The sequence below is a fragment of the Dama dama genome, chromosome 21 (genome assembly GCF_033118175.1).
Source record: "Dama dama isolate Ldn47 chromosome 21, ASM3311817v1, whole genome shotgun sequence".
Taxonomy (NCBI): domain Eukaryota; kingdom Metazoa; phylum Chordata; class Mammalia; order Artiodactyla; family Cervidae; genus Dama; species Dama dama.
This window is the reverse complement of record NC_083701.1, coordinates 5,190,749-5,215,558: the sequence shown is the minus strand read 5'-3', so window position 1 is coordinate 5,215,558 and position 24,810 is coordinate 5,190,749. Positions and strand designations below refer to the sequence as shown.

The 24,810-nt window shown below is 53.8% G+C and overlaps 1 protein-coding gene across 1 annotated transcript in view; it reads right to left on the bottom strand.

The window, feature by feature from the left end:
• The window catches only part of COL22A1 (collagen type XXII alpha 1 chain), a 197,156-nt gene extending 174,044 nt beyond the window's left edge, over window positions 1–23,112 (bottom strand). The window contains exons 1-2 of the mRNA XM_061123137.1: window positions 22,966–23,112; window positions 18,904–19,470 (exon numbers count right to left, since the gene is read on the bottom strand). Coding sequence (XP_060979120.1) covers window positions 18,904–19,470; window positions 22,966–23,056 — 658 coding nt within the window. The 5' untranslated portion in view covers window positions 23,057–23,112. The remainder of the gene's footprint in view (window positions 1–18,903; window positions 19,471–22,965) is intronic.
• Window positions 23,113–24,810: the final 1,698 nt, after the last annotated feature.

The window sequence follows — 24,810 nt, the reverse complement described above, 5'->3', positions numbered from 1 at the left end:
GAGCTGGGCCCCAAGGCCCCAGGGATGAAAGGAATAACGATTAGAACCACGGGCTTCCAAGGCCAAGAGCCCACACGTCAAAGTACTGTGCAGGGTGTGTAATGTGGGCTGCTTCTGCCTGGGGCCAAAGCTTTCCCTGCGGTCAGCAGACAGAGGGAGACAGCTTGCTTTGCACAGACACTGCGCCAGGCGCGTTGGAACCATCAGCAAGTCTGACCAACTCCTCCCTCCAGCTTTACAGGCCAGGTGCAGCAGTTCACAGATGCAGAAATGAAGGCATAAAGAAGTCAGCAGGCTGTCCAAGGCCACAGAGCGAGCAGGAGGCAAAGCCAGCACGCTGGCCCCGGCGTTGGCTCGGGACCACGACAGCACGAAGCTTCTCTCCAAGGTCACCGGCCCAAGGTCGCTCAGCACAGAGGACCCAAGTCTGTCTTGTCTCCAAAGCCTGCGGAGACAGCCAGCCAGCTTGCTGCTTCCGGGGGCACGCCTTCTGCCTCTGGATGCCCCGACATGAACCCGGGGCTTCCTCACTCTGCACTGAGAGGGTTCACCTGCTCTCTGACTTCCTCCCATCGGGCCCGAATGCTTGGGCCTGCTTACACCCAGCTCTGGGCAGGACACTGGGGAACCTGGGGTGGGCAGATGGCAAGACTCTGCCCTTCAGTGTACCCTCTGCTGGTGCCAAACCCAGAACGGCCCCACTGTCTCTCACAAAAGCGGGTTAGATGTTTCCAGATGGTCAGCGTTCTCCTCTCTCCAGCTAGCATCCCTCACTCCCAGGAGCTCCCTCACCCAGGAGAGGAAGGTCGGAAGGAGTAAGACCCCAATCTAGGGGCACACACACTGTACACTCACAGGTCCCGGGGCACGGCTGAGGCATGCTCTGCCGCAGAGGCCAGTGTTCAGCCTCCTCTGTGACACCTATCAGTGTAGTGTTATGCCCATTTTTCAGATGAGACAACTGAGTCTAACAGTGCTTAGATGACCTGCTTCAAGCACACCTCTAGTTGGCGGTAGAAGCAGGATTCAGACTCAGTATGACCCCAGCATTTTCACACTTGATATCACAACTCAACATACACATACGGAGTGGGGAAGAACATACATTAACATTTAAACTGTGGCTACCTCTAGAAGGGCAGAACTTGAAGTGGTTTTTGCCTCCTTTTTCTTTTCTGTATTTTCACATGGGCCTTAAAAATATGAAGGTGATTCACTAGTACAGTATTTGCAGGTTATCAATATTATACTTTCCTAGAAGGAGGCCTGAGCCTTGCCCTGGTACCCTCAATGCTTAGGCAGCTGGAGACTGTAGGGGTAGGGGGCAGCAGGGTCGCCAGGGATGGGCAGGCGGGTGCAAAGGCTGTTTCCAGGGGTGACCTGGAGTCCCAGAGGGCAGCCAGGCCGGGACCTCCCGGGAGGCCTGAAGGATGGCAGGGACCTCGTGGGGCTCATATGCACTTCTGGACCCAAGACATCCCACCACAAGGAGCAAACGTGTCAACACACAGATGAGGCAGCCCTGCCCTGCTGGAGTCACAGGCCAGACATGGGGGATGCCGGGAGCAAAGGCAGAGAGAGACACAGAGAAGCAAGGGGTCATCACGCGTGATCAGTCTGCGGAGGAAATTGACTGGTGAGGGGCGCTGGGAGTGGGGGCCAGGACACACGTGGGGTCTGAGAAGACTCCGGGCTTGGTGCCCTCTGGGCTGAGAGCTCAGAAGGGAACAAGCAGCCACAGGAAGAGCAGAGGGTTAGAAGGTCCCAGTGAGGGCAGAGCCCTGGGGAGGAAGCCGCTCGGTTGGCCCAGGGGTGATGGGTGGGGGTTGTGGGGGGCAGTACCAAGCCCTGCAGTGAAGTCCAGGGAGGGGAGAGGGCAGAGGTGGATCAGGGGACACCTCCTAACCCCGGGCAGAGTCTGCAATTCAGGGCAATGAGGAAATGACTCTGCTTGGGATACACAGTGGGGCAGGAAGGGGGCAATCCCGGCCAGGGGGAGAGAGGTTAGCACAGGGACCTTGGAAGTGTGACCCCTACCAGGAGGGTGTGATTCAAGCTGTCCCTGTTCCTTGGACCTCCTTCCTCCTGGGGACTGTCCCGTGGGCTGAGCACCAGTAGGTGTCACCAGAGACTGCGAGGACCTCCTGGAGGCCGGGCAGGGAGGAGCCTGGAGTGACTGGAAGTTAGGAGGGCGTAGAGCCTTCAGCCAGCACCCAGGTGCTCAGCCCAGCAGTGACCGTTAGCACCTGGCGTCTGAGAAGCCTCTGAATGCAAACCTCCTTCACGCCACATCTGACGAGCGCCTGCCACGCGCCTGGCGCTGAGCCAGTCCAGGGCTCATGGTGAGGGGCCTTTGGCACTCAGGGAGCTGCCGTCCAGCAGACAGGGTGGAAACCGGTCAAGTCAGGCACTGATGTCTCCAAGAACTGTATGATCATAACCCCTGGAAGGTGCAGAGGCCAGTGGGGGATGCAAACAGTGAGATTGGAGCTGGCTGGAGGGTCAGGGTGTCTCCACTGAGGTCCGAGGTCTGAGGCGGAGGCAGGCAGGTGAGGGCAGGAGGAAGGTGACCCATCGGAGGCGCAGGCCAGGGCTGGAGAGCGAACAGGGAGGAGCAACTATGAAACAAGCTGGGGGTGGTCCAGGACGGGTGGGGACCAACAGGCCCTGGAGGGAGATCCCACTCTGCCGGGGGCCTCGATGCCGGAGGGCAAGGATGGGGGCGGGGGGGGGGGGGCAGCCAGGAGGTGGCTGAGAGCCACGGGAGTGCACAGGCAGAGGCAGTCAGGCCCCGGCCTCTCTGCCAAGCAGAGTGGGCAGGCGGGTGGCCAACTAGATGAGGAATGAACCAGAAAGAAAGGATGTTCTGAGTGTTCGGAAACCTGTAAGAAGAACCCATTTGGGAAACAGAGTACCCAAGTCCAGTTCCCGCCACCCTGTGTTTGCAAGCAACCGGATCTATAAGCCTGGCTTTCCGTCTCCAAGACAAGGCTCCTAGCTTTTGATGTGGGAGATGCCTGTGTGCAGACAGCGTTTAACACGCTGGGAGTGGAGGAGATGGTTTGGAGAGGAAGGGGGCAGACAGGTGGTCTCGGAGTAGGTCCCAGCCTCCTGCGTCACACGCTGGGACATAAGAACTGACCAGTAAAGGAGGCTGAGAAGGGGAGGCTCGTGAGTTTGGAGGGGGACCCAGGGCAGGGAGGAGGCCTGGAGGTTACAAGAGGGAGCGTCTCAGAGGACAGGGTCAGGCGACTGGCCCCCGAGTGACAGTTCACCACCGGGAGGCAGAGCTCAAGCCCCAGGCAGGACGGCAGCATGGCCCCGCCCTGCACCCCGAAAGCGCCGTGTGGACGGCCAGGGGCGGGGGAGGCTTTGTGGGGGGAAGCCATGCTCTCTGTGCGAGGCACCCTCCATCTCCTCCAACCCTCCGAGACAGTCTCCTCAGTTCTAGAACCGAATCCACACCCTGAGCATCCACGCTTCAGGGTCCCAAGAGGGACTGGACAAGAGAAAGGACACGAGGCTCCAGACTCAGGGCTGAGGCCACGGCGATCCCACGGGGCCACGGCAACCCCACGGGGTCACGGCCCCCTCACCCCAGGATGCAGGTGCCCAGCGAGGGGTCACCCGGCCAAGCCTGTCGTCCACACCCCCGAACCCCGAGCTTCTGCAGGATCAGAGAGGAGGGGGAGCAGCCCCAAGGCTTCACACGGGGCAGGGGTCCCATGTGAGAGGCTTGCTGAGCAGGCGAGAAAAACTAAACAAAACGAACCCTCCCTTCCTTCCAACGTGGAGTCTGAGGAGATGGAGAAATAGGAAAACCAAAAAAGTGCCAAAATTACCACATGACTCCAGAGAAGAGTGGACAAGACATGTCCCCCTGGCCCCGGGCAGAGGGGCTAAGACTGGGCTGGGAAGACCAGGGGTGGGGGGAGAAGTGGGAGACCCACGGCGGGCAGAGGCCCCGGGAGCCCGGCTCCGGGGGCAGCGCTGACCCGAGGCCCTCGGCATGTGGCTGGGATACACCACCTCCCCGCTGCACCTCAGGAAAGAGGACAGGCTGCGGGAGCGCAAGTGCCTCCTCAAAGGCACACCCCCGACCGCCACCCACCAGCATCTGTGAGTCTCAGGGCGGATGAGCAAGCAAGATATTGAGCCTCTTCTACTTGCGGCCACAGCCTCTCCATTAGCAGGCGGCCTGGGGTCAGACTGTGCAGGCTGTGTCCAAACTCTGGGTCATGTCCCCAGTCAGCGAACAGAGACAGAGGCCTGGAGCCCTCTTCGGACAGTGGGGCCCGGCTCAGCCATGCACCATGTCAGCCCTGCATGCCTGTGTGTGTGGGTGGGGCGGTGGTGGCAAGGTGGGGACCAGGGCACCAGGCAGAGGCGGACACAGCCGGCCCCCAGGCCCACCTGCCCCTGGCCCCTCTCCCCAAGGGTCGGCGGGGTGGGTTCCTGGAATGACCACCAGCCACATTTCCGTGGGAGCTGTGGGGAGGCTGGTGGGTCAGCATGGCCAGCCTGGCTGCCACCCTCCACCCTGGACAAACCAGCCGTGGAGGCAGCCCACTGAGCAGAGCCGGGGCTGAGGCTGGGAGGAAGGCTGGGGCACGAGGTCACACGGTCCGGGGTGCGGGGGCCCCCATCTGGGCTGCCCACTCGCCACAGATGGCTTCCTCCCCTGAGGACCGGCAGGAGGGCCCCCCGGGGCTGCGGAGCCCCTTCCACAGTGCGGCTTCCTGCTGACCTCACGCAGGGAGTGCAGGTAGGGGCCCCTCTCCTTCCAGCTGACCATGACCGCAGCCCGTCCCTTCCAGCCCCGTGTCTTCCCCAGGGCATCATCAGGTGCTGGGCTCTCTGGTCGAACCTCCGCTCACCCCAGGCCTGCCCTCAGACCACCTTCTCGGGGACACCCACCCCGTCTCTGGGGCTCCGCCCAGCCCACCTGCCCAGGGCGCTGGGTTCTGCTCCAGCTCCCTCTCCTGCTCCACCCTGAGCCTGGGGGCACCAGGGCCGTGAGGGGCAGCCATTGGTGGGGTCTGTGGACAGCACTCAGCCTTGCATCCTGGGGCGTCCTTGTCCCCACAAGGCTGCCGTTGAAGCAAGCCCAGCTGAGCAGAAGCCGTGAAGAGGAGGGGCTGGGCTTGGGCTGGGCAGACTGGGGCCAGGGGGGGACCTCCCGGGTGGGACCTCCTGGGCCGCCGTGCCCCAGATGCCACAGGAAGGGGGTTCTGCCCACCTCCTAGGCCCACGTTACGGGGATGAGACATGTTTCCGGGGACTTACATGTAACACAGAGTGCACAGTGGGTAGGTTTCCTCTTGTTCTCCTGCCTGGGGCTTCGGGGCTCAGGGCCTCCCCAGTGCTGGGTGGGCTTTGGTCTAGGCGGAGGTCACTGGAGGTGCTTAGCTCTGCATCCCAACCCCTGGAACCATGGGTCCCACAGGGTCCACCAGTACAGGCTCCTCTGGTTCAACCTAAGCTCAGGGCAGGATCTGGGGCCCGAGGAAGACACAGCTGCAGCATAAAACACCCAGGCTGAGCAAGCGCTGAGGGATGCCGGGCTGGCCCTGCAGGGGAACTGGGGTCCCTCCAAGAGCTCCTGTCATCACTGCCCCCACCTCCTTGGTCACTCATCCTTATGTCCGGTTGTTAGACTGATGCAAGGAACAGGAGATTGATTGAAAACAAACAAACAAACAAAAACCCCACTATGTGTTCACTACTCGATGAAGCAACACTGGCTACGTCCAGAATACGTGTAGGTATTTCAGAAGTGCAGAGACACTCCATATGCGCTGGGGTTCTTTTGTTTCTATTCCCCATGTCATTCCTCCTTCTCTCTCTCACGCGTACGTGTGTGCTCAGTCGCTTCAGTTGTGACCGACCCTTTGCAAGCCTATGGACTGTAACCCTCCAGACTCCTCTGTCCATGGGATTCTCTAGGACAGAATACCGAAGTGGGTTGCCATAACCTCCACCAGGGGATCTTCCCAACCCAGGGATTGAACCTGCATCTCTTACGTCTCCTGCATTTGCAGGGGGGTTCTTTACCACTAGCACCGCCTGGAAAGCCCCAAAATGCACTGATGTTTAATAAAACTGTAATTTTATAACTTCCAGGATGAGGCTCAGGAGGAAGAGGGTTTTGCTGTACGGACCACCCCTCTCTAGATTCGTGTGTGTGTGTGTAGGCACATACATGCATCCATGTGTGTGTTATGAGTGGGCATGTGTGTTTTCGTGCCTGTGTGTTAGAGTGCATATGTCTATCTGTGCTTGTGTGACTGCGTGTCTGTGATTTGTTGTGTTTATATGTGGAAAAACTCAAAGAAACCAGAATCTGTGTCATGAAAAGGACAAAGACAGACACATTTTACAGCCAAAAAGTCGCCAAGAACATGCTGCTTTGACAACTGTTTTCCTTCAGCCTTCCAGGAAGCGTGGGACTGTATCAGAAGTATAGCAATTAATCAGCCGCATTTCTTGGAAAGCCCCAGACACCCTGTAACCCCTGGGCCCCGCTCACCCTCCCACAAGTGTGAATCCAGTTCAGCTAGGTCAAGGCTAGCTACAGGACATGAGAGACACGCAGAAGGCAGGATTCCTCCATGGAGTTAATTATATAGATGCATACTTATATACAGGCACGTGTGTATATATAGACTGTGTATACGTGTATATACATTTTGCAAGTGCCAATTTCACTGTGGCCACTACATTTCATTCTTTTACCAACGCAACATGAAGCCACTGTGGCAAGTACAGAGTCTAACCTCCCTCCCTGAGCTGGAACTCCTGGCGAGACGACGCCAGGAAATGAGACGGTCACGCCTGCGTGCACGCATTCTGTCTGGGATGGCCCCAGGGACAAACAGCGCCATGGCTGGGACCATTCCACAGCTGGGCAGTGCGAGGGGAGCACACAGACCCACAGCTGACCTTGAGTCCTTTCTAGTCATACCGGGGTGTGAATCCTCGTCTAAGACCTGGGATGGCAGAAGGACTTTTTAGGATACATGAGTCACCCCTAAAAAATGGCAAGGCGAGGAAACACCTATAAAGCAACAGCTCCCAGGGTGAGGGAGTGGGTTATGCAGGATGATGATCAAGACACAGAGGGAAGAGGCCTTCTGGATAATTTATAATTTATAGTGTAATGGGTTGGATTGTATATAATATATTGTATATTACTTATAATATTATACATTAATTTATAATATGAAATATATATTAAATTATAATATAATGGGTGGGTGGGAACCCCACGCACCCCGCTCAGCACTCCATGAAACGCCCTCTCCAGGGTCACCCCAGGAGACAGCGGCAGCAACTTCAGATTCTCCCAACCATTGCATCAGAACTCACCATCGGGAGTCCGCGATCTTTCCCTCTACAGAGCCAGAGAGTAAACACCTCAGGCTTCATGGGCCACGTGGTCGCGTCACAACCGCTCAGCCTGTGGTTGTGTGAACAGAGCCACCAACAGTATGTAAACAAGCTGACATGAGCTACACCCTCCAATAAAACCCAGCGTGTGAACGCAGTGCCTGAGCGGATCCGGCCTGCGGGCTGGACTTGGCCAGCCCGTGCACTCGGTCAAGGATGGGCTTGCCTTCCTGAATAGGCTAGTACCCTTTACAGAATTCAAAGTGCGAGAACTTCTAGACTCTGCTTGATTCCCTCCTGTGATGAGGAGCTCAGATTCAGTCATGTTATACCTGAGAACTTCGGTTTTGACTTTTTTTTTTTTTAATAGATTTGCCATAAAAATACTGCTGTTGTTCAGTTGCGTCTGACTCTTTGTGATCCCATGAACTGCAGCACACCAGGCTTCCCTGCCCTTCACTATCTCTTGGAGTTTGCTCCAATTCACATCCATTGAGTCGGTGATGCTATAACCATCTCGTCCTCTGCTGCCCCCCTTCTGCTTTTGCCTTCAATCTTTCCCAGCATCATGGTATTAAGTAAGATAATAAACAGTGCAATAAAAACAACAAGAGCCACAGTAAGTTGTTCACCAGATTGGTAACTATCACATTATTTCAGATGAGGAGACCAAGGCTCAGAGAGGCGCAGACTCCAGCCCAAGCACCCCCAGTGGGCAGGGGGCAGAGCTGGGATTCCATCCAGTCTCTGCCACAGCTCAGAAGTGCTGGCAAGGCCGTGCCCTAATTATGATGGCCACGAACTCTGTGCCAGGCTACGAAGGGAGCCTTTCATGCGCATGTCCCCTGGGCTCTAGAGAGTAGGTAGTAATAGTACTGTCCTCAATTTATAGTGAAAACTAAAGGTTAAAAAAGGAACCTGTCAAACAGAGAAACTTGTGTTTAACTGGAGCCTTTAGACCTCAGTCCATCTGCTCAACCGGGATGCTACAACACTGTAGCTCCCCAGGGACCGAGGGCAGGCTGTGAACGCAGGCCCTCCCCAAACTCTCATTCTGTAATCCTAGCACACACCAGAAACCACGCATTCTCAAAGCGGGTAATATTGCCTCCAAAGCGGCAAAAATGGCTTTCAGGGAGGGGTTGAAAAAATCTGAGAGATTTCAGACCGGGCCCTCCAAAGTTCAACCTACCCAAACAGCATAAATAGTAGGTGTGATATCACAATTTCAGAGAAGCAGGCAACGAGAGCAAACAAAACACTTACATAAATTCCCTTCAAGGGAGATAATTATTTTTAAAAGGTCGAGAAATACTGCCCTGAGTGAAACATATAAACTCAATCACCTTTCTGGAAAGTAATAAATATACACACAGGGGCTTCCCAGGTGGCTCAGTGGTAAAGAGCTGGCCTGCCAATGCAGGAGATGCAGGTTCAATCCCTGGGTCAGGAAGATCCCCTGGAGTCGGAAATGGCAACCCACTCCAGTATTCTTGCCTGGAGAATCCCAAGGACAGAGGAGCCTGGCGGGTACAGTCTACACACGCTGACACACACGAGCGTACACAGTAAGAGTGGACAGTTGCCGAGTGTGTGCTCAGGGCCATTATTGTGTCAAGCACTTTCCATGTCCCAACCCTCAGATTCTCAGGACACTTGACAAGGTAGAAATGTCACCATCATCCTCTTTGTACCAATGAACAGGACAGGAAGAGGTGAGCTAACGGGCCTGACGCTTCACCCAGGGTGCGGGGTGCCAAGGCCTGCCAGCAGCCCATGCTGCACCGGGGGAGTCACAGGGCGTGTGCAAGCCTGCTCTAGGAGCCTCCCTGCCTGCATAAATCCGCAGAGAGCTCAGGACTAAAAAGGCAGGACAACCATCATAACACCCCAGAACCCAGCAGGAGTGAGCGATGGTCAGGTGGGGAGCACTCAGGACTCGAGGGGGCCTGCTCCTTCTGTGCAGCGGGACACACCCGTCAGGAAGTGTGGACGACAAGAGCTGCCCTCCCTGGTTCAGCAGAGGCTAAAGGCAGAAGCTCTGGGGTTTGGACATGTGGGTCATGCAGATGCAGCCGACAGAGGCGTCAGGCAGGGGCCTCGTCGGGCAGGGCCAGGCTGAGCCACTCTGCCTTCTTCCCCAAGCACACAAATCAAGAATGAGTGATGGATGGTTTTTAGTTTTCTGTCACGTTCAGTAATTTTCCAATAAAATGTCCCAGCACGTAATCAGAATTAAGCAACCCCATGACCGTTTCCAGGGTGTGACCTCGATCAAGACAAGCTTTCCTGGGGAGGACCTCCCAGTGACCTTCAGGCAAAGGGTGAAGGCTTCCTGAGGGCGATGTGGTCCGGGAGCCAGGCCACAGGCATTCACGCGGCAGCTCCAAACCCACAGCTGGGGCGGCCGCCGGCTCTGCCTCGGCTTCAGATCCACCCAGGGGGACGAGCTAGTCGGGTTGGCTCGTGGGCACGTGTGTGCTTCCAGATGTGAGTGTGTGTGTGGCATGTGCAGAGTGTCTGGGGGTGCATGTATGATTTATGGGGTGTCTGTAAGTGTGTGTGGGGGGGGGTGTGTGTAGAGTGTGGGGGGGTGCATGTATGATTTATGGGGTGTATGTAAGTGTGTGTGTGGGGGGGTGTGTGTAGAGTGTGGGGGGGTGCATGTATGATTTATGGAGTGTATGTGTGTGTGTGTGTGTGTGTGTGTGCATGCGTGCAAGCACACGCTGAGCTCACCTCCAAGTCTCCGGTCCACACAGAGGGACGTGGGAAAGGAGACAGGGTGGAGACAGGAGGACTAGGTCCCTGGGAACAAGGCCACCAGCAGGGCTGTGCCCTCTCTGATGACCACAAGACTCAGGCCCCGAGGGACACAGGCCCAAACAAACTCCCAGCCCGGACACGCCACCCAGACAGGCCAATAGCCGGGCCCAGGCTCTCCCTGGACAGGCTCTCTGGGTCCTCAAGGGGATGTTCCTGGGCACTGAGGTGCGCTCTGCCCTCGGCTGGTTCTCAGCCCCCTCCCAGCTGGGTGGACTCTGGAGAGTCAAGCCCCCGAGTCAGGCCTCAGCATCCGCCCTCGACAGTAAGGGCCCCTCGACGGTAAGGGCCCCTCGATGGTAAGGGCCCCTCGCAGTAAGGCCCGTGATACTCCCCTCCTGGGCAGCATTACTGCCCTGCGCCCGCCGGGCCCAGCCCCTCCTCCACCAGCATCAGGCCCAGACCTCCTGCAGGCCCTTGGCTTCCTACTTGCCTCTGCCTGGAACTCTGGGCCCATCAACCTTGGTGTGAACGGCTGTTTCAAGTCATTCCAGCTTCAGCTCAGCTCTTCTCTTCTCAAAGGCCTTCCTATAACCTCCCCACTTAATACCCTTTATTATGTGACCCTTCCTCATTTCTTCAAAGCACTTAACCACTCTATGAAATCACATTCCTGTTCACTTGATACTTTTTCCCCTCCATCTCCTTTCTGGAAAGTATCGCCCTAAAAGTAGAATCTCAGATGCGATCATTGACCATCATGATCCCCTTGCCTCAGAACAAAGCCCAGGAGATTAGAGGAAAACAAAAAATGTGTGTTGAGAAAGTAACCCACAAGTATGATACAGAGCCCTGGAGACTCGCACTGCCGTGAGCTGCTGTCTTCAAAGGTCTACCTGGTCCGTTCCCAGTTACACAAGCAAGTCCTGTGATTTACTCACACTGCTTTCTGCTATTAAAAAAAAAAATAGCACAGAACAAAGTTTCAAGTGATTCCCTCACCTGAAGGTGAAATGGCCTGTGGCCAATACAGTCAAAAGCAAGAAAGAGCCTCACAAGGAATCTCAGCACCCAGCCCCCGGGCCCACTTTCCCCATCCTCACGGCAGCCGAGTCTGTGAGCAGGTCTAACGAGTACAGGGCGCTGGGACCCTTCTTGCAGGGGCTGAGGACATGCATAAAATCACCAACTGGTGAAATGCATGGCTGGGGAGGGGATGCTGGCATGCTCCCAGTGAGATCTGCAGGAGAACAATAACATGCATTCCACCTCACACATGAGAAAGCCCCTCTGTGTGCGTGTGTGTGTGTGTGTGTCTGTGTGTGTGTTGTCATGGTAAGGATCGCATCCAGCAGTCAAAACCCACTGGGACAGCAGGTGGACGCAGCACAGGGGAGGGAGGGAGGGAGGAGGCTGCGTGTCATGAACCAGAGAGACTCGAGAGGCTCCTCCTGAGCTCTCAGTCTCGCCAACATCCAAGAGCTAAAGGACACACTCCAGGGCCATGTCCCCTCTCCCCAGGGGAGGCAGGACCACCAGAGAGCATCCCCAGAATAGAAGTAGGCGGAGGCTCCCTGGCTGTGGACACTGGCAGGCCACAGGATCGCTGAAGGTCACACCACCAGCTATATAAAGGTTGTGTCGTGGCCACGGCCAAGCCCGGGGTGGAGAGGGCTCTTAATTACAGCCGCGGCTCTGGGGCTGGGCCTCCGCCCCACACTCTGCAGGAAGCCAGGCTGAGATCCAGCCCCCTGGGGACCTCGTCGGGCCACAGAGGGGCAGGAGCTGACGCCCTGACACGGAGGTGCTTCCCTGGGTGAGCGCAGGGCCAGGGGGACAGTGAGCCACGGGCCAGAGCAGACCTCAGGGGAGGTCACCGGACAAGGCCACGGAGGTCATGATGCTAGAAACACGTCTCTGACAACACTGCCATGCCTGCTTGCTGCTGCTGCTGCTGACCCACTCCTGAGTTTGGAGATCAGCTCTGTCATTTATAAAATGAGGATAAAATGAGGATAAAGATTTCTTCAGCTACAATGACTTTCATCTGTCTATTGAACAAACAGCCACTGGTCACCGTGCAGGAGCCAGGGCTGGACCAGGCCCTGGTAGGGTTCAATAATTAGACACCTGATAGGGTTACTACAGAAGGACAGCTCGGAAAAGCTCAGACTTGTGGGCACTGGGTGCTGAGCTGGGTGAAGAGTCGAAGGCCTGATTCCCTGTGACCCTGGATAAGCCACTCAGTACCTCAATGCCATCAGCGACAGAAGGAAAACTTACTGAGGGGATTGGGGTGAGACTTCAAAGCCATGGTCAGTTTAAAGATGGTTCCTGAACATCCAAAGTTAGTGGGAAGAGCTCAGGCCCTGCGGTCAAACAGAGTGAGGTCAAACTCCCAGGTCTGCTCCCAGCCTGCGGGGCCACTTCAGGAGTGACCCGAACCAGCCGCCTCACCAAGGAACCAGGAGGGGCCATGCGGTAAAATCCAACATACATACCTAAGTGTTGTGAATATGAACTCTGAGAAAGGACGGACGCGGAAAGGAAACCATAAATGCATTAGAAAAAAGAAATCAGCTGACGACACTAAGTTATCCTATTTGCTGCTATGATTTAGGAGGCAGGTTATGGGAATTCTGCTCCAAGCAGTGAGGGATGATGGCATTCTGAGGCCTGAGAAGCAGAAGGACAGTTCGGATCCACGGCTGCTCCAGGAGCAATTTGGACAAAGAGAAGCTTTCGCAGCGGCCACTCTGAAAAAGCACTGTCCAATCCCAGGCCTGGTCCTGTCCCCATGTCACCCACTCCTCTGCTCACACGGTCACTCCCAGCTGGGCTCCCAGACCAGAGCAGGGCAGCCATGGCCCCCACACCCCAGCCCATGCTGCTTGAGGGCTGGGGCTGGGCACCTACCGGACACTGGCCCCTCACCTCCTGTGCACTGAGCTGGGACTCAGCTTCCCCTCTGTCCCCTCGAACTGCCCTGCCTCCCTCCTGTAGCCGGGCTGGCTGGAAAGCACGGGCTCTGGAAGCAGTCAGACCTCAGCTCCCACCTGCAGCATCAGTGTCATAGAAGACGGAGGAACATCGTATGTAGGCTTCATACATAAAGTTAAATTTCCTAGCAGCCACAATTTTAAAAAAGTAAAAAGAACCAGGTGAAATTACTCTTAGGAATATGTTGCATTGAAGCCTAAATTTCCACAATGTGTGTGTGCTGTGTGATTCATCTCTCAGTCACTTCCAACTCTTGCGACCCCATGGGCTGTAGCCTGCCAGGCTCCTCTATCCATGGTATTCTCCAGGCAAGAATACTGGAGTAGGTTGCCATTTCCTTCTCCAGGGGAAATCTTCCCGACCCAGGAATTCAACCCAGGTCTTCTGCATTGCAGGCAGACTCTTACTGAGCTACAAGGGATGCCCCAAATTTCCAGAATACTATCATTTAAATATGTAATTAATATAAAAATACGCATGAGATGCTTTACTCTCTTTTTTCATACCTTGTCTACAAAATCCGGTGGGTATGTCACTCAGGCACTTCTCAGTCTGGACCAGCCCCAGACTGGTCACTGTCCACACGTGATGGTCAGCGCGGGACTAGGGCACCAGTTTCCCCACATGCAAAATGTGAGCATTGACACTGCCCCTTCCCCCACCCCAGCTGGGCTGGGTGAGAACACAGCATGAGTGTAACGCGAATATCCTCCCCAGCCTTCAAAACATTTGGTGCTCACAGAACAGCGGGCTCTCTGAGCGCTGTTCACCTCTCCCCCAACCCTGGGAAGTCAGGTTGGGGTCCTTCTCCCCTGGATCTAATCTGCTGTAGGGAGCAAGTATGATTCACTCCCCCACAACTCCCCAGCCTGCCTTTTCCAGACATTCATCAACCTTCAGCATCTAGTCGTTCCTCTCTGCTCACCAACATACACACAAGGGAAACAGTTATTCTTGGCTATGATTTCAGATTTGCTGAATATGCTTCATCTTTGCATTTGGGAGGCAGCAGATCATTGCGTGAGTTGCTTCCAACATGCACAGCACAGAATCCACTGCAGGCTGCTGCCCCTGATTTCTTTTTCAACAACATTCAGGCAGCTCCTCCCCCATCCTAGGCTCTGTTCCAGGCACTGGTACCCCTAGGAACAGCCTTTCCCTGGTTAGGATTCTATTCCGTGGATGAAGGCACCTCTGATACAGACACACTAACAGAAATTTCAAACGGCAGGAGGCAACCAGCATGCACAGTCTGTGGTATAATCATCTGTCACTTCCCTGCTGCCTCCAGGAGAAAAAGCTTCCCAAGGACAAGAAGGACATCAGCTGCATCACCGCATCCTGGGTACCTGGTATGTGCCCAGCAGAGGACTCACCCAGTGTGTGACTGTTCAATGAATGAATGAATGCGCAGACAGACGGATGGACTAAAGTGAACCAATGCCGACTACAATGCATGGTTGGGTTGAAGCTGAATGAATGGACAGATTAGTGTGAATCCACCATGGCTGTTGAATGAATAAGTGAATGAGTGGATTGGACGGACTGAATGATCACGACACTGGAAACCCGTATCGTTACCCTCAGATCTCCCAGGTCATCAGTGAGAAGCCCCTGTGGGAACAGCCCGGATTCAGACCATGAATCACCCGCAGGTGCCCTCCCTGTGCCAAGGGGCTTCTGGCTGTTTGGACGCTGCAGGGCCCCTTGATTTAATACACCACATGCTTTCCACTATGTTACTGTTCGTTCTTCTGTTTTGTTTTGCTTTGTTTCTAATTGAAGCAATTGTGAAGAGATTTTGCTTCCTGAGTCTCCAGAATAGAGCGGACCCTCTCAGCCTCCAGCTGTATTTACAAGCCGGATTCCCTTCAGATGACTAAGAATAACTCGACTCTTCCCTCCATTCAGGGAAGTGGAGAAGCCTGCCGAAGGAGAGTCCTGACTTTCTCCTGACATTTCCACAGCAGACGTGCAACGTGCTGGCGGGCTGGACCTGCATCCTTTCCCCTGGGGTCTGGTCCCTGGTGTTCCTGCTGGGGTCAGACCCCTTTCCTTGGGGGAGGAGAGGTGGTAACTCCACAATGTCAAACAGGGTCCTGTGGTTCAGGCCCAGAGAGTCAGCCTGCTTTCACTCCGAGGTTACGATGGTCGGCTGGGGACAGTCACAGAGCCTACAGGCATCCAGCTAGGTGACTCCAGGCCTGTGGGGTCACCCGTTCCTCTCCTGGATCCAACTCACACCCGCTCTTTCTCTGTCTTGCTCGGGCCCATGTCACCTGGCCCCTTCACTGGCTGCTGTGGGATGAGGTCAGCCAGCCAGCCAGGCAGGGAGTGAGGCAGGGACCCCCTTCCTGCTCCCTCTGGGTCACGGCTGAGTGGGCAGCCACGATCCTCCCCGAGACGAGGAGACCAGAGCTTGTGATGGGCAGGCCCTCCCCACCCAGGGGTCCCGGCTCCCTGCTGTCCCCGCTCCCGCCGCTGGTTCCCGGTGCCTCCCTCTCTCTCCCCAACCTCAGTCTTCTCCAAACAGAACCTCATCAGAATCTCTTCCGTCCACACTGGTCACTGCTGGACCCTGACACACAAATCTGCCAAGAACAGAATTAACACGGAGAGCGGGCAGAGCAACAGGAGAGAAAGAGGGCCTGGTCTCTGCTCGGGGCCGCCCGACCGCTGGCCTCTGCATCCTGCGTGGCGTCCATGTGCCTTACTCTTTAAGCAAGTTAACGCGGGGTCTGCTGTTACCTGTGATCATTCTCCCTGACTCAGACCCAGGGTCAGTGGTAGTGAAATCTGTGTTCCAGGGGCACAGGGGGATGAGGGCAGAGGCTGACGGCCCAGATTCTGGGCCCACACTGCCATTTTATTAGCTGGGCAACACGATCCAATGACCTGACCTCTCCAGGGTTCTCCGAACCATTCCTCAAACCATCCCCTGGGAGGGGGAACCTCTTCAAAATCTAGATTCTGCTCTGCCAAGACAAAGAACCACTTTGAACCCAGGCTGCCAGGATGAAGAAATGCCAGAGTGGGGGGTCAGTTGGGTGCTCACAGACCCTGAGCCACCAGGCTGGATGACTGCAACTTGGCTGGACCTGGGTCCTAGCACCTGCCTCTTGTCAGCATATTTCTGGCCATATGCCATATGCGCCTAGATCAAGTCTCCACCCAGCCTTGCCGGAGCAGTTCATCCTCCCTTCCTCCTCTTCCCCATGTGGTGCACTCATCTCTCTGGACTGCTGCTGAGGGCCCCATAGGCCTTGCAGCTATGCCCCCCTGGATCTCAGCATTCTGCAAGAAGGGGAGCATCTGTATCTTAGGAGGCTGTAACGAGGATCAAATGAAGTCACAATGGAAGTCCACGGCCAGTGAATTGCACCCTATGGAGCAGGTGAGCGTCCCTTAACCCTCTGGGCATCCCTTTCCTCATCTGTAAAAATGGGCCTGGGCATCCACCCCTAACACCATTCTCTGAAGTTGCACAGCTGTCTTGTGAGTGGGCTTGCTATCCGGCCAGCATTCCTTTCTCCACAAAGATCTGACTATGTCGTGTCCTGCCCAGAATCCTCAATGCCTCCCCGTGCACACAAGGCCCCCTTTATCCAGGCCTTGACAATCACACAAAGACACCAGCCCCCACTCTGTTCCTTTCCTCCAATCATTATAGTTCATTGACTAAACGTTGCCATCTAACCCTGAAGCTCGCACTCTTTCTTCTACACTGTCTAAGCGCCACCTCCTCCAGGAAGCCCTCCCTCATTCTCAAGGTCACTATCCACCAAAACCACAGCAGGACCTCACCCACCACATTTCTTTCTTTCTTTTTTTTTTTTTTTTTTTTGGTGTCTTTACCAACATCTAGATGAGGAACAGACTTCGTTTTCTTGGGCTCCAAAATCACTGCAGGTGGTGACTCCAGACATGAAATTAAAAGACGCTTACTTACTCCTTGGAAGAAAAGTTATGACAAACCTAAACAGCATATTAAAAAGCAGAGACATTATTTTGCTAACAAAGTTCCATATAGTCAAAGATATGGTTTTCCCAGTAGTCATGTGTGGACCATAAAGAAGGCTGAGCACCGAAGAATTGATGCTTTTGAACTGTGGTGCTAGAGAAGACTTTTGAGAATGCCTTGGACTACAAGGAGATCCAACCAGTCAATCCTAAAGGAAATCAATCCTAAATATTCCTTGGAAGGACTGATGCTTAAGCTCCAGTACTTTGGCCACCTGATGTGATGAGTCAACTCGTTAGAAAAGACCCTGATGCTGAGAAAGATTGAAGACAGCAGGAGAAGGGTATGACAGGATGAGATGGTTGGATGGCATCACCGACTCAATGGACATGAGTTTGCACAAACTCCGGGAGATGGTGAAGGACAGGGGATCCAGGCGTGCTGCAGTCCATGGGATCGCAAAGAGTCGGACATGACTTAAGAGACTGAACAACAGATGAGGAAAGCCTGAGGGCAAGGGCTGTGTTTTATCTTTTTTTAGCGACCCAGAAATCAGCACAAGGCTATACAAAAAACAGATTCCCGGTAAGTAACTGTGAATAAGTAAGTAGAGATTAAGAGAGTCAACACAGAGAAAATGCCACAGAGTGCTAAAGAAACGGAGAGAAGCATCAAGTCTTCAGACATGGCTTAGCTGCAAGGCCAACCCATCCCTAAGACCAGGTCCCTGCAGCCCCGGCCAGCTGTTCCCACTGTCAGTCCCTCCTCCACTGCCCCAGACTCCTGCCCCTGCCTAGGTGGGACCCTCGGGGCTCTCTGATCCAGGGCTCAGTACGACAGAGGCTGACACTGCTCCCTGCCCCCACCAGGGCCCTGGAGGGGGAAGTTACCAGCAAGGAAGGAACGTCACCCCAGTGAAGCAGGCACAGGCTGAAGCTGGGGAAAGGGTGGCGCAGGAGAAACCCACTCCAGCCCCTCTTGTCCTGGAGAGGGGGCTGGCCTCAGGATGACCCCACTAGAATCTTGAGGTCAGCCACCCAGGTCAGAGCCCTAGGGGCCACTGGCTCTCTGCGCAGTTGTCCCCCCCCCCCCCCCCACTCCACCTACATACTCTTCCCTCTCTCATCCCCGCAGCCCCAGCCACAGTCAAGATTCCAGACAAATAACTCGGAGGCCCCGGGTGATCTCAGAGAGCAACAGGTCAAGAGCCCCTGGCCTCTGGGACCAGCAGCACCATCATCTTGAAATGGCTGCCTCGGGCTTACTGGGGACAGTTCCTGAAGGCAGTCTGTGCCCCGTTCTTCCATGATCTTTCACTGTGACACCTCAGGAGGGAGGCAGGACCCCACATCTCTCACCTCTGTGAGCAGGTGCTTCGGCGAGGCCTCTGCAAGCACCTGCTCTGACTCAAGGGCCCTGAGAAGCCAGTGCATGGGTCTGCATGGCAGATATGGAGCTGCAACCAGAGACACGTAACCAAACTCTGACTATGCATGAAGCTCCGACCAGAGACACGTAACCAAACTCTGAGACTGGGCAGGGTTTAGGACTCAGCCCTCTTGAATTTTCTTTTCCTGGACTCAGGCCGAGGTGCAGGGCCCAAGGGACCCTGGGGGTGGGTGCACACCCACTGCCTGGACTCAGGGCCCAAGGCGCAGGCTCCCCTGGGTGCGCATGGGTTTCCTGGTTTCTGAGCAGCAGAGCAGCCGCCGGGTATCCTCAGGCCCACCTCTGCCCGAGAGCCGGGTCTTCCCCCTGCCCCGCCCGTCCTGGGCACGGCCCCGACTCACTCTCACACAGGCGGCGCCGCAGCTTGCCCCGGATCTTGTCGATGGCGTCGAAGTCGGACACATGGAAGACGTGCGCCGCGGTGGGCTCGGAGGCGATCTCCTCCAGCTCCTCGCGCAGCGCCTCTCCCACGCCCACAGCGAAGATGCGGATGCCGGCGCGGCGCGCGGCCACGGCGGCGGGCAGTACCAGGTCCTGGCTGCGGCCGTCAGTCAGCAGGATGGCCACCTGCTTGAAGGCGCGGTCCCCGGGGCGGCCGCCGGCGCGCGGCGTGAAGCTGTGGCGCGTGATGAAGCGCAGCGCGTCGCCCGTGTGCGTGTGGCCGCCGTGGTAGGCCAGCTGCCGGGCTGCCGCGCGCACCGCGGCCCGCGAGCCGAAGCGGCCCAGCTCGAAGGCCGTGGCCGGGCGGTCGCTGTAGCGCACCACGCCCACCCGCGTGCGCTCCGGGCCCACCTCGAACGTGTCCACCAGGTTGGCCACCCACTGCCGGACCTTCTCGAAGTTCTCCTTGCCCACGCTCGAGGAGGAGTCCAGCAGGAACACCAGGTCGTAGTGGACGGTTTTGCAACCTACAGGGGCAACGGGAAAGGTAGGGTCTTTGCGGGGGGCTGGGGGCGTGGTCATCCGGGTCCCCCAGACCTGCCTCCAGGCCCCGCGCACTCCGCAGGGTGAAGGGGGCGGAGGGAAAGGAGGGGGGCTGGGCTGCCGCCTTAAAGCTCCAACCTCAGTTCCCTAAAGGCCATGTGATGGGGAGTCTCCCCAAGATTGCTGTGAAGTTCACCTGACTACATATATAGTTAATATGTACACTCACATATATATATAGTGAATAACACATAATTATATATTATATACTATAGATAATTATATAGTTTATATGTATTTATATAAGTGAATAACATAACTATATATATGATTATATATAGTTTATAGATATACTCATGTAAGTGAATAACAGTCATGTAACACTACTGACTACCGTTATCAGTTTCTTTAACTCCTCCTACTATGTTGGTTCAAAAGTGACTTCATTGTCTTTCAAACCTGCAGAAGGCAATCCAAAAAATCTTCAAACGCTCATATTTCCATTTGGGCAGAGATAACTACTGCTAACCCACGGTGTATTTATTTATGCTGTTGGCAGAAGCCTGTACCAGTGGCACTGATATATAAGCTGGTTCCGAGCATCCCTTGATAGGCCAGGAGCCCATTTCCAGTGTGATAATGCTGGTTTCCATGGCTGCAGAGATTCCGCCACAGGGATGAACATAATTTATTTAGCCAGTCCTCTCCTGTCAGATAGTCAAACAGTTCACAGTGTCTCACTATTAGAAATCATATAAAATGGATTGCATTCATATATTTTAGAAAGTCTACAGTGCTTTATAAAAATATGCTCATATTTTTACAAATATAAACTCTATATAAGCTATATGACACTTTTGATTAAATAAAATGCAGCACTATAATTTATTTCTGATCCACAGGGCAGCCCTGTGTGGAGAGCTTGCTGGTCCCCATTTTACAGTTAGATAATAGGAGGAAAAGTGTTTTCTAAACTTCAAAGTGCTGCACAAGTAGACAGGGGAATCATCAACATGCCCTTGCCTTGATTTTTCCAGAATCTGAGTCTTGGCCATGACAACAGGAGCAGCGGATCAGGCTTCTGGAAATACCTGGCACAGACAGTTGATCAGTGAAAATAAAAGTTTAAAAAAAGAGCGAGATCTCACTTTGTTAAAACGTCCAGTTGGCAAAAGTAAAAAATATTGACTGTGGTGGCCAGTGAGGATGTAAGGAGAATGCCTTTGTGGGCTCAAGAAGTGACTAGGGTTTGTCACCCCCATCATCAGAGTCCTAAAAGCCTTGTATCTTTGAATCTACCAGTTCCAGGTTCAGTGATTTACTCAAAGAAAACCAGCAGATAAATAGAAAGGGCAAAAATAAAGCTGTAAGGAAGTTCATGGCAGCATTGCCAAGCAAAATCCCGGAGCCTGCCTTCATGGGTACGCATAAGGACCACTTAAATAATATTCCACCTGCATCATTCAGTGGAATGCCAGGCAGCCACCACAGTGATGGCCGTATTTACCAACGTGGATACACCTTCCACTCTATCATTGCCGTATTTACCAACGTGGATACATTTTCCACTCTATCATCTATCATTAGGTATGAAAAGCATGTGTGTGTGTGTGTATACAACTGTGTACTGAGGAGAGAAGCTCCAAAAAGAACCATTGCTTCTTTCTGGCAAGCAGAGCCATGAGTGAATTGTATTACCTTGTAGTTCTGTGTAGTTATGATCCTAGGTTTACACACAATGCATTAAGTTCAAAAAACAGAAATAATAAAGCTAGGTATATTTATACACACACACACACACGCATACGTCCTTATCCCACCCTGCTCTAGTGCTCCCTTTGAATTTGCCACGTCTACCTTCCCCTCTAGTTTTTTAAAATCCAAGGCCAATTGGCTGAGAAGCCGAGGTGAACCCCTGCCTTCACAGAACGGATCCCCTAACAGGATTAGAGCTTTTGAAGTGTGTTTGTCCAGATGTGTGGACTCAGAGAAAACTCTTGGGGAGTTTTTCCCCTGGACACAAAAGGTCATCCTTTAGCCTTTGGGACTGTGGTGTCCCAGCCTGATCAGGATGATTGCTGTCCACGGCTCTAACCCTTGAGGTGATGTGGCTGTAGGCAGCAGAAGATTCATTCGTGCGGGAGGCCTCACCACGGGGCCACTTTCTCCTGGAGGCCAGGGCACAGGCGGGGTTGCAGGCAGATGAGAATGAAGGGCAATGCGGCGGGAGGGGCCCTGGCTTCTGGCCTTGGTCCTGCCACCCGCAGGGGCCCTGTGACCCTGCAGGGGCCCTGTGACCCCGCAGACTGCTTTCCACTCTGTGAAATGAGGGCGGAGACAGAAGGTCCTCGGGCCTTCCCGCTTCTAAATTTGATAATCCTGGTGCCAGCTGGGCACTTGCGGCTGTCCTGGGGGGCACAGAAATCTCAGAAGGCCCGTGTTCCCCACATGGAAAACAGGATGTCCACGCTCCTCACTGTCTTTCTAGCTACCCCGGCTTTGTGAGTCGCAGGCAGAACAGACCTTTGTTAAGTGATGGAGAAACGCAAGCCTTCGGGGCTTGTTTGTTTTTCCTCTTCCTTGGAGGGCCCAGATAAACAGCTTGACTCTAGCTCAGCCCTGCCCATTCCTTCAACCTCACAGGGGTGGGAGTGGGGTATGGGGGGGCCTCTTTTTTTTCCCAACATTTTTAAACATCAAAGTATAGCTGATTTACAATATTGTGTTCATTTCAGGGGTTAGAGCAAAGTGATCTGCTTATGCATATTTATGTATTGGTCTATAGTCTTTTTAAAAATTCTTTTCCATTATAAGTCACTACAAGATATTGAATATAGTCCCCTGGACTGCACAGTAAATCCTTGCAGTTTATATAGTTTTTATCCAATACTGTGAGTGTGTTGCCTCAGTTCCTTATCTGTAAAATGGGGCAGCGTTTCACACCCAGCCATCCAGCGACAGTTCTCTCCCTGGTCTCACCAGGTCCAGCTGTGTACTGAGGACGCGGCGTGCAGGCTCGGGGCTGGGTACTGTGACAGACCGACCCACTCCCATCCCTGACTCCTTCCCCAGGTCCCCCACGGACCGTGACTCCTCCCAGGAGGCCCTCAGATGGGTGGGCAAGCCATCCCGTCACTTCTTACCCCTCCCACCCGGGCTGTCTCTGCTCCCATAACTTCCCCACTTCCTGGCCACTCACTGCCCAGCCACCCCTTTAGGTTGGACTCCAGGGCACTCAGTGCCCCTCAGGCTGTGGCACAACATGTTATGTGATCGACTACAGATGTGTGTTCACTCTCACACACGTGCACACGCCCCAGCGGCATGGCTGATTGTGACTCCCACTGGCTGGGGGACAGTGGACACCATACCTGGGATGACCCACACTCTCACACACACTGACACTAGCTCAGCCCTGGCCCACACCCAGACACGCATGGACACACACTCACAGCTCTGTATACTGCCTACAGCCCTACCTGCCCTCTGGGCCTGACAGCCGCGGTCCCCACTCCAAAGCAGCAGCATCCACAGGAGGCAGGCCTCGAAGCTCCCTCGTGGGCAACCCATGGCTCTCTCGTGCTTGGAAACAAGCGTTTCTTGGCCAGAAAGAGATGCTGTGAGGGTCTACTGGAACATGTCCTGTGTGGAGAAAGAACACCTTTACAGGAGGGCCCTTGAGCTGAGAAGCTGCAGAAATAACCTCTGGATCCCCTCATGGGAGGAATTCCCCAGACCAGCCTCCCAACCCTCTTCACTGCTGAGACTCAACTTTTCACACAGCCAAAGGTGTGACTTTCTAAGAACAAAGCTCAGTGTTACCTCCTGATCCCTGATTCATCCATCTCTCCCGTTCCCATCCATCCATTAGCAGATGCAAATTAATTAAGAACCTACAGGCCTCATGTTATCTGCTCCCTAAGGCTATGACCTGTGACACTAACATCATTATTCTGATCGTATTTTCTACTTTTAGACATTAATAGGCTGCTTTATTTGTTTAGCATGTCACAAGAGGACATCTCTTTGCTCATACTCACTTATTTTCTTACAATAGATTTGTAGGAAAATACTTGGGGCATAGGGAATTTGTAAGTATTTGTAGGAAAATACTTGGTTTTGAAAGGGCCCTGGTAAGAACTGTCAAACTGCTCTGCAACAAGGCTGCACTGCTTTTGCTGCCTCCGGCCAGGGGTGTATGTGGGTGCCCCCCTCACTGCGTACCTGGCCGCACAGAGTGGCACCACTCCTTTCATCTTTGCTAACTCAACATCCCTTCTTGCTTTCAACACATTTCTTTGATCCATTGAGGTTTATTAGCTAAATTATTTCCCATTTTGTGTATTTTATTTTCATGTGGATGGCCATTTCAAAAACTGTTTGTCATTGCTAACGCCAAGAGCCAGGAAAAGGAAACTGCTTATAGATGTTACCACTGCTTTATTCATTCAAAAATATTTGCCAGTGGCCCTCATGTGCCAGGTTCTCAGGGCAGGCAGATGAATGTCACCAATTCCACACTCACTGACACCTGGGAGACAGGTAAGACATAGACCAGGGTAAGGTCGGCTCAATGACACTGATGGGGAGGGGATGGGTATGGGGCTTAGGAACAGGAAGGGGACCGCCCTGTGACCACTTCAGGAGAAGGTGAGATGATGGTTCCCACGTGTAAGAAACCCTAACAACTCACAAAAAGCCATTAGGACCAATAAACACATTCAGCAAAGTTGCAGAATAAAAAAAAAACCAACATTCAAAAATCTGCTGCATTTCTGTCCAATATCAATGAACAATCCATAGAGAAATTAAGAAAAAGAATTTTATTTACAACAGCATCAAAAAATAGCATAAAATACTTAGGAATAAACTGAACCAAGGAGGTGAAAGACTTGTATACTGAAAACCACAAGTCACTGCTGAATGGAATTAAAGAAAGGCCTAAAAAAAAAAAAAAAAAGGCCTAAATACGCAGTGAGACATCTTCTGCTACTGCTTTATGGTTATAGGGTTTCTGTCTGGGGTGATGAAAATGTTCCAGAAATAGTGCTGGTGTTTATACAATATCTGAATGAACCTGATGCTACTGAGTCACACACTTAAAATGGTAAATGTTATGCTATATACTTTTTATTACAATAAACCTAATAAACGATGTCCACATCCTTATCTCTGTGAATATGTTACACTACATGGCAAGGAAGGATGACAGTTACAGGTGGAATTAAGATTGCAGATCATGACTTCCTTGGTGGGCCAGTGGTTAAGGATTTGTCTTCCAACACTGGGGACATGGATTTAATCCCTGGTTGGGGATTGAAGAT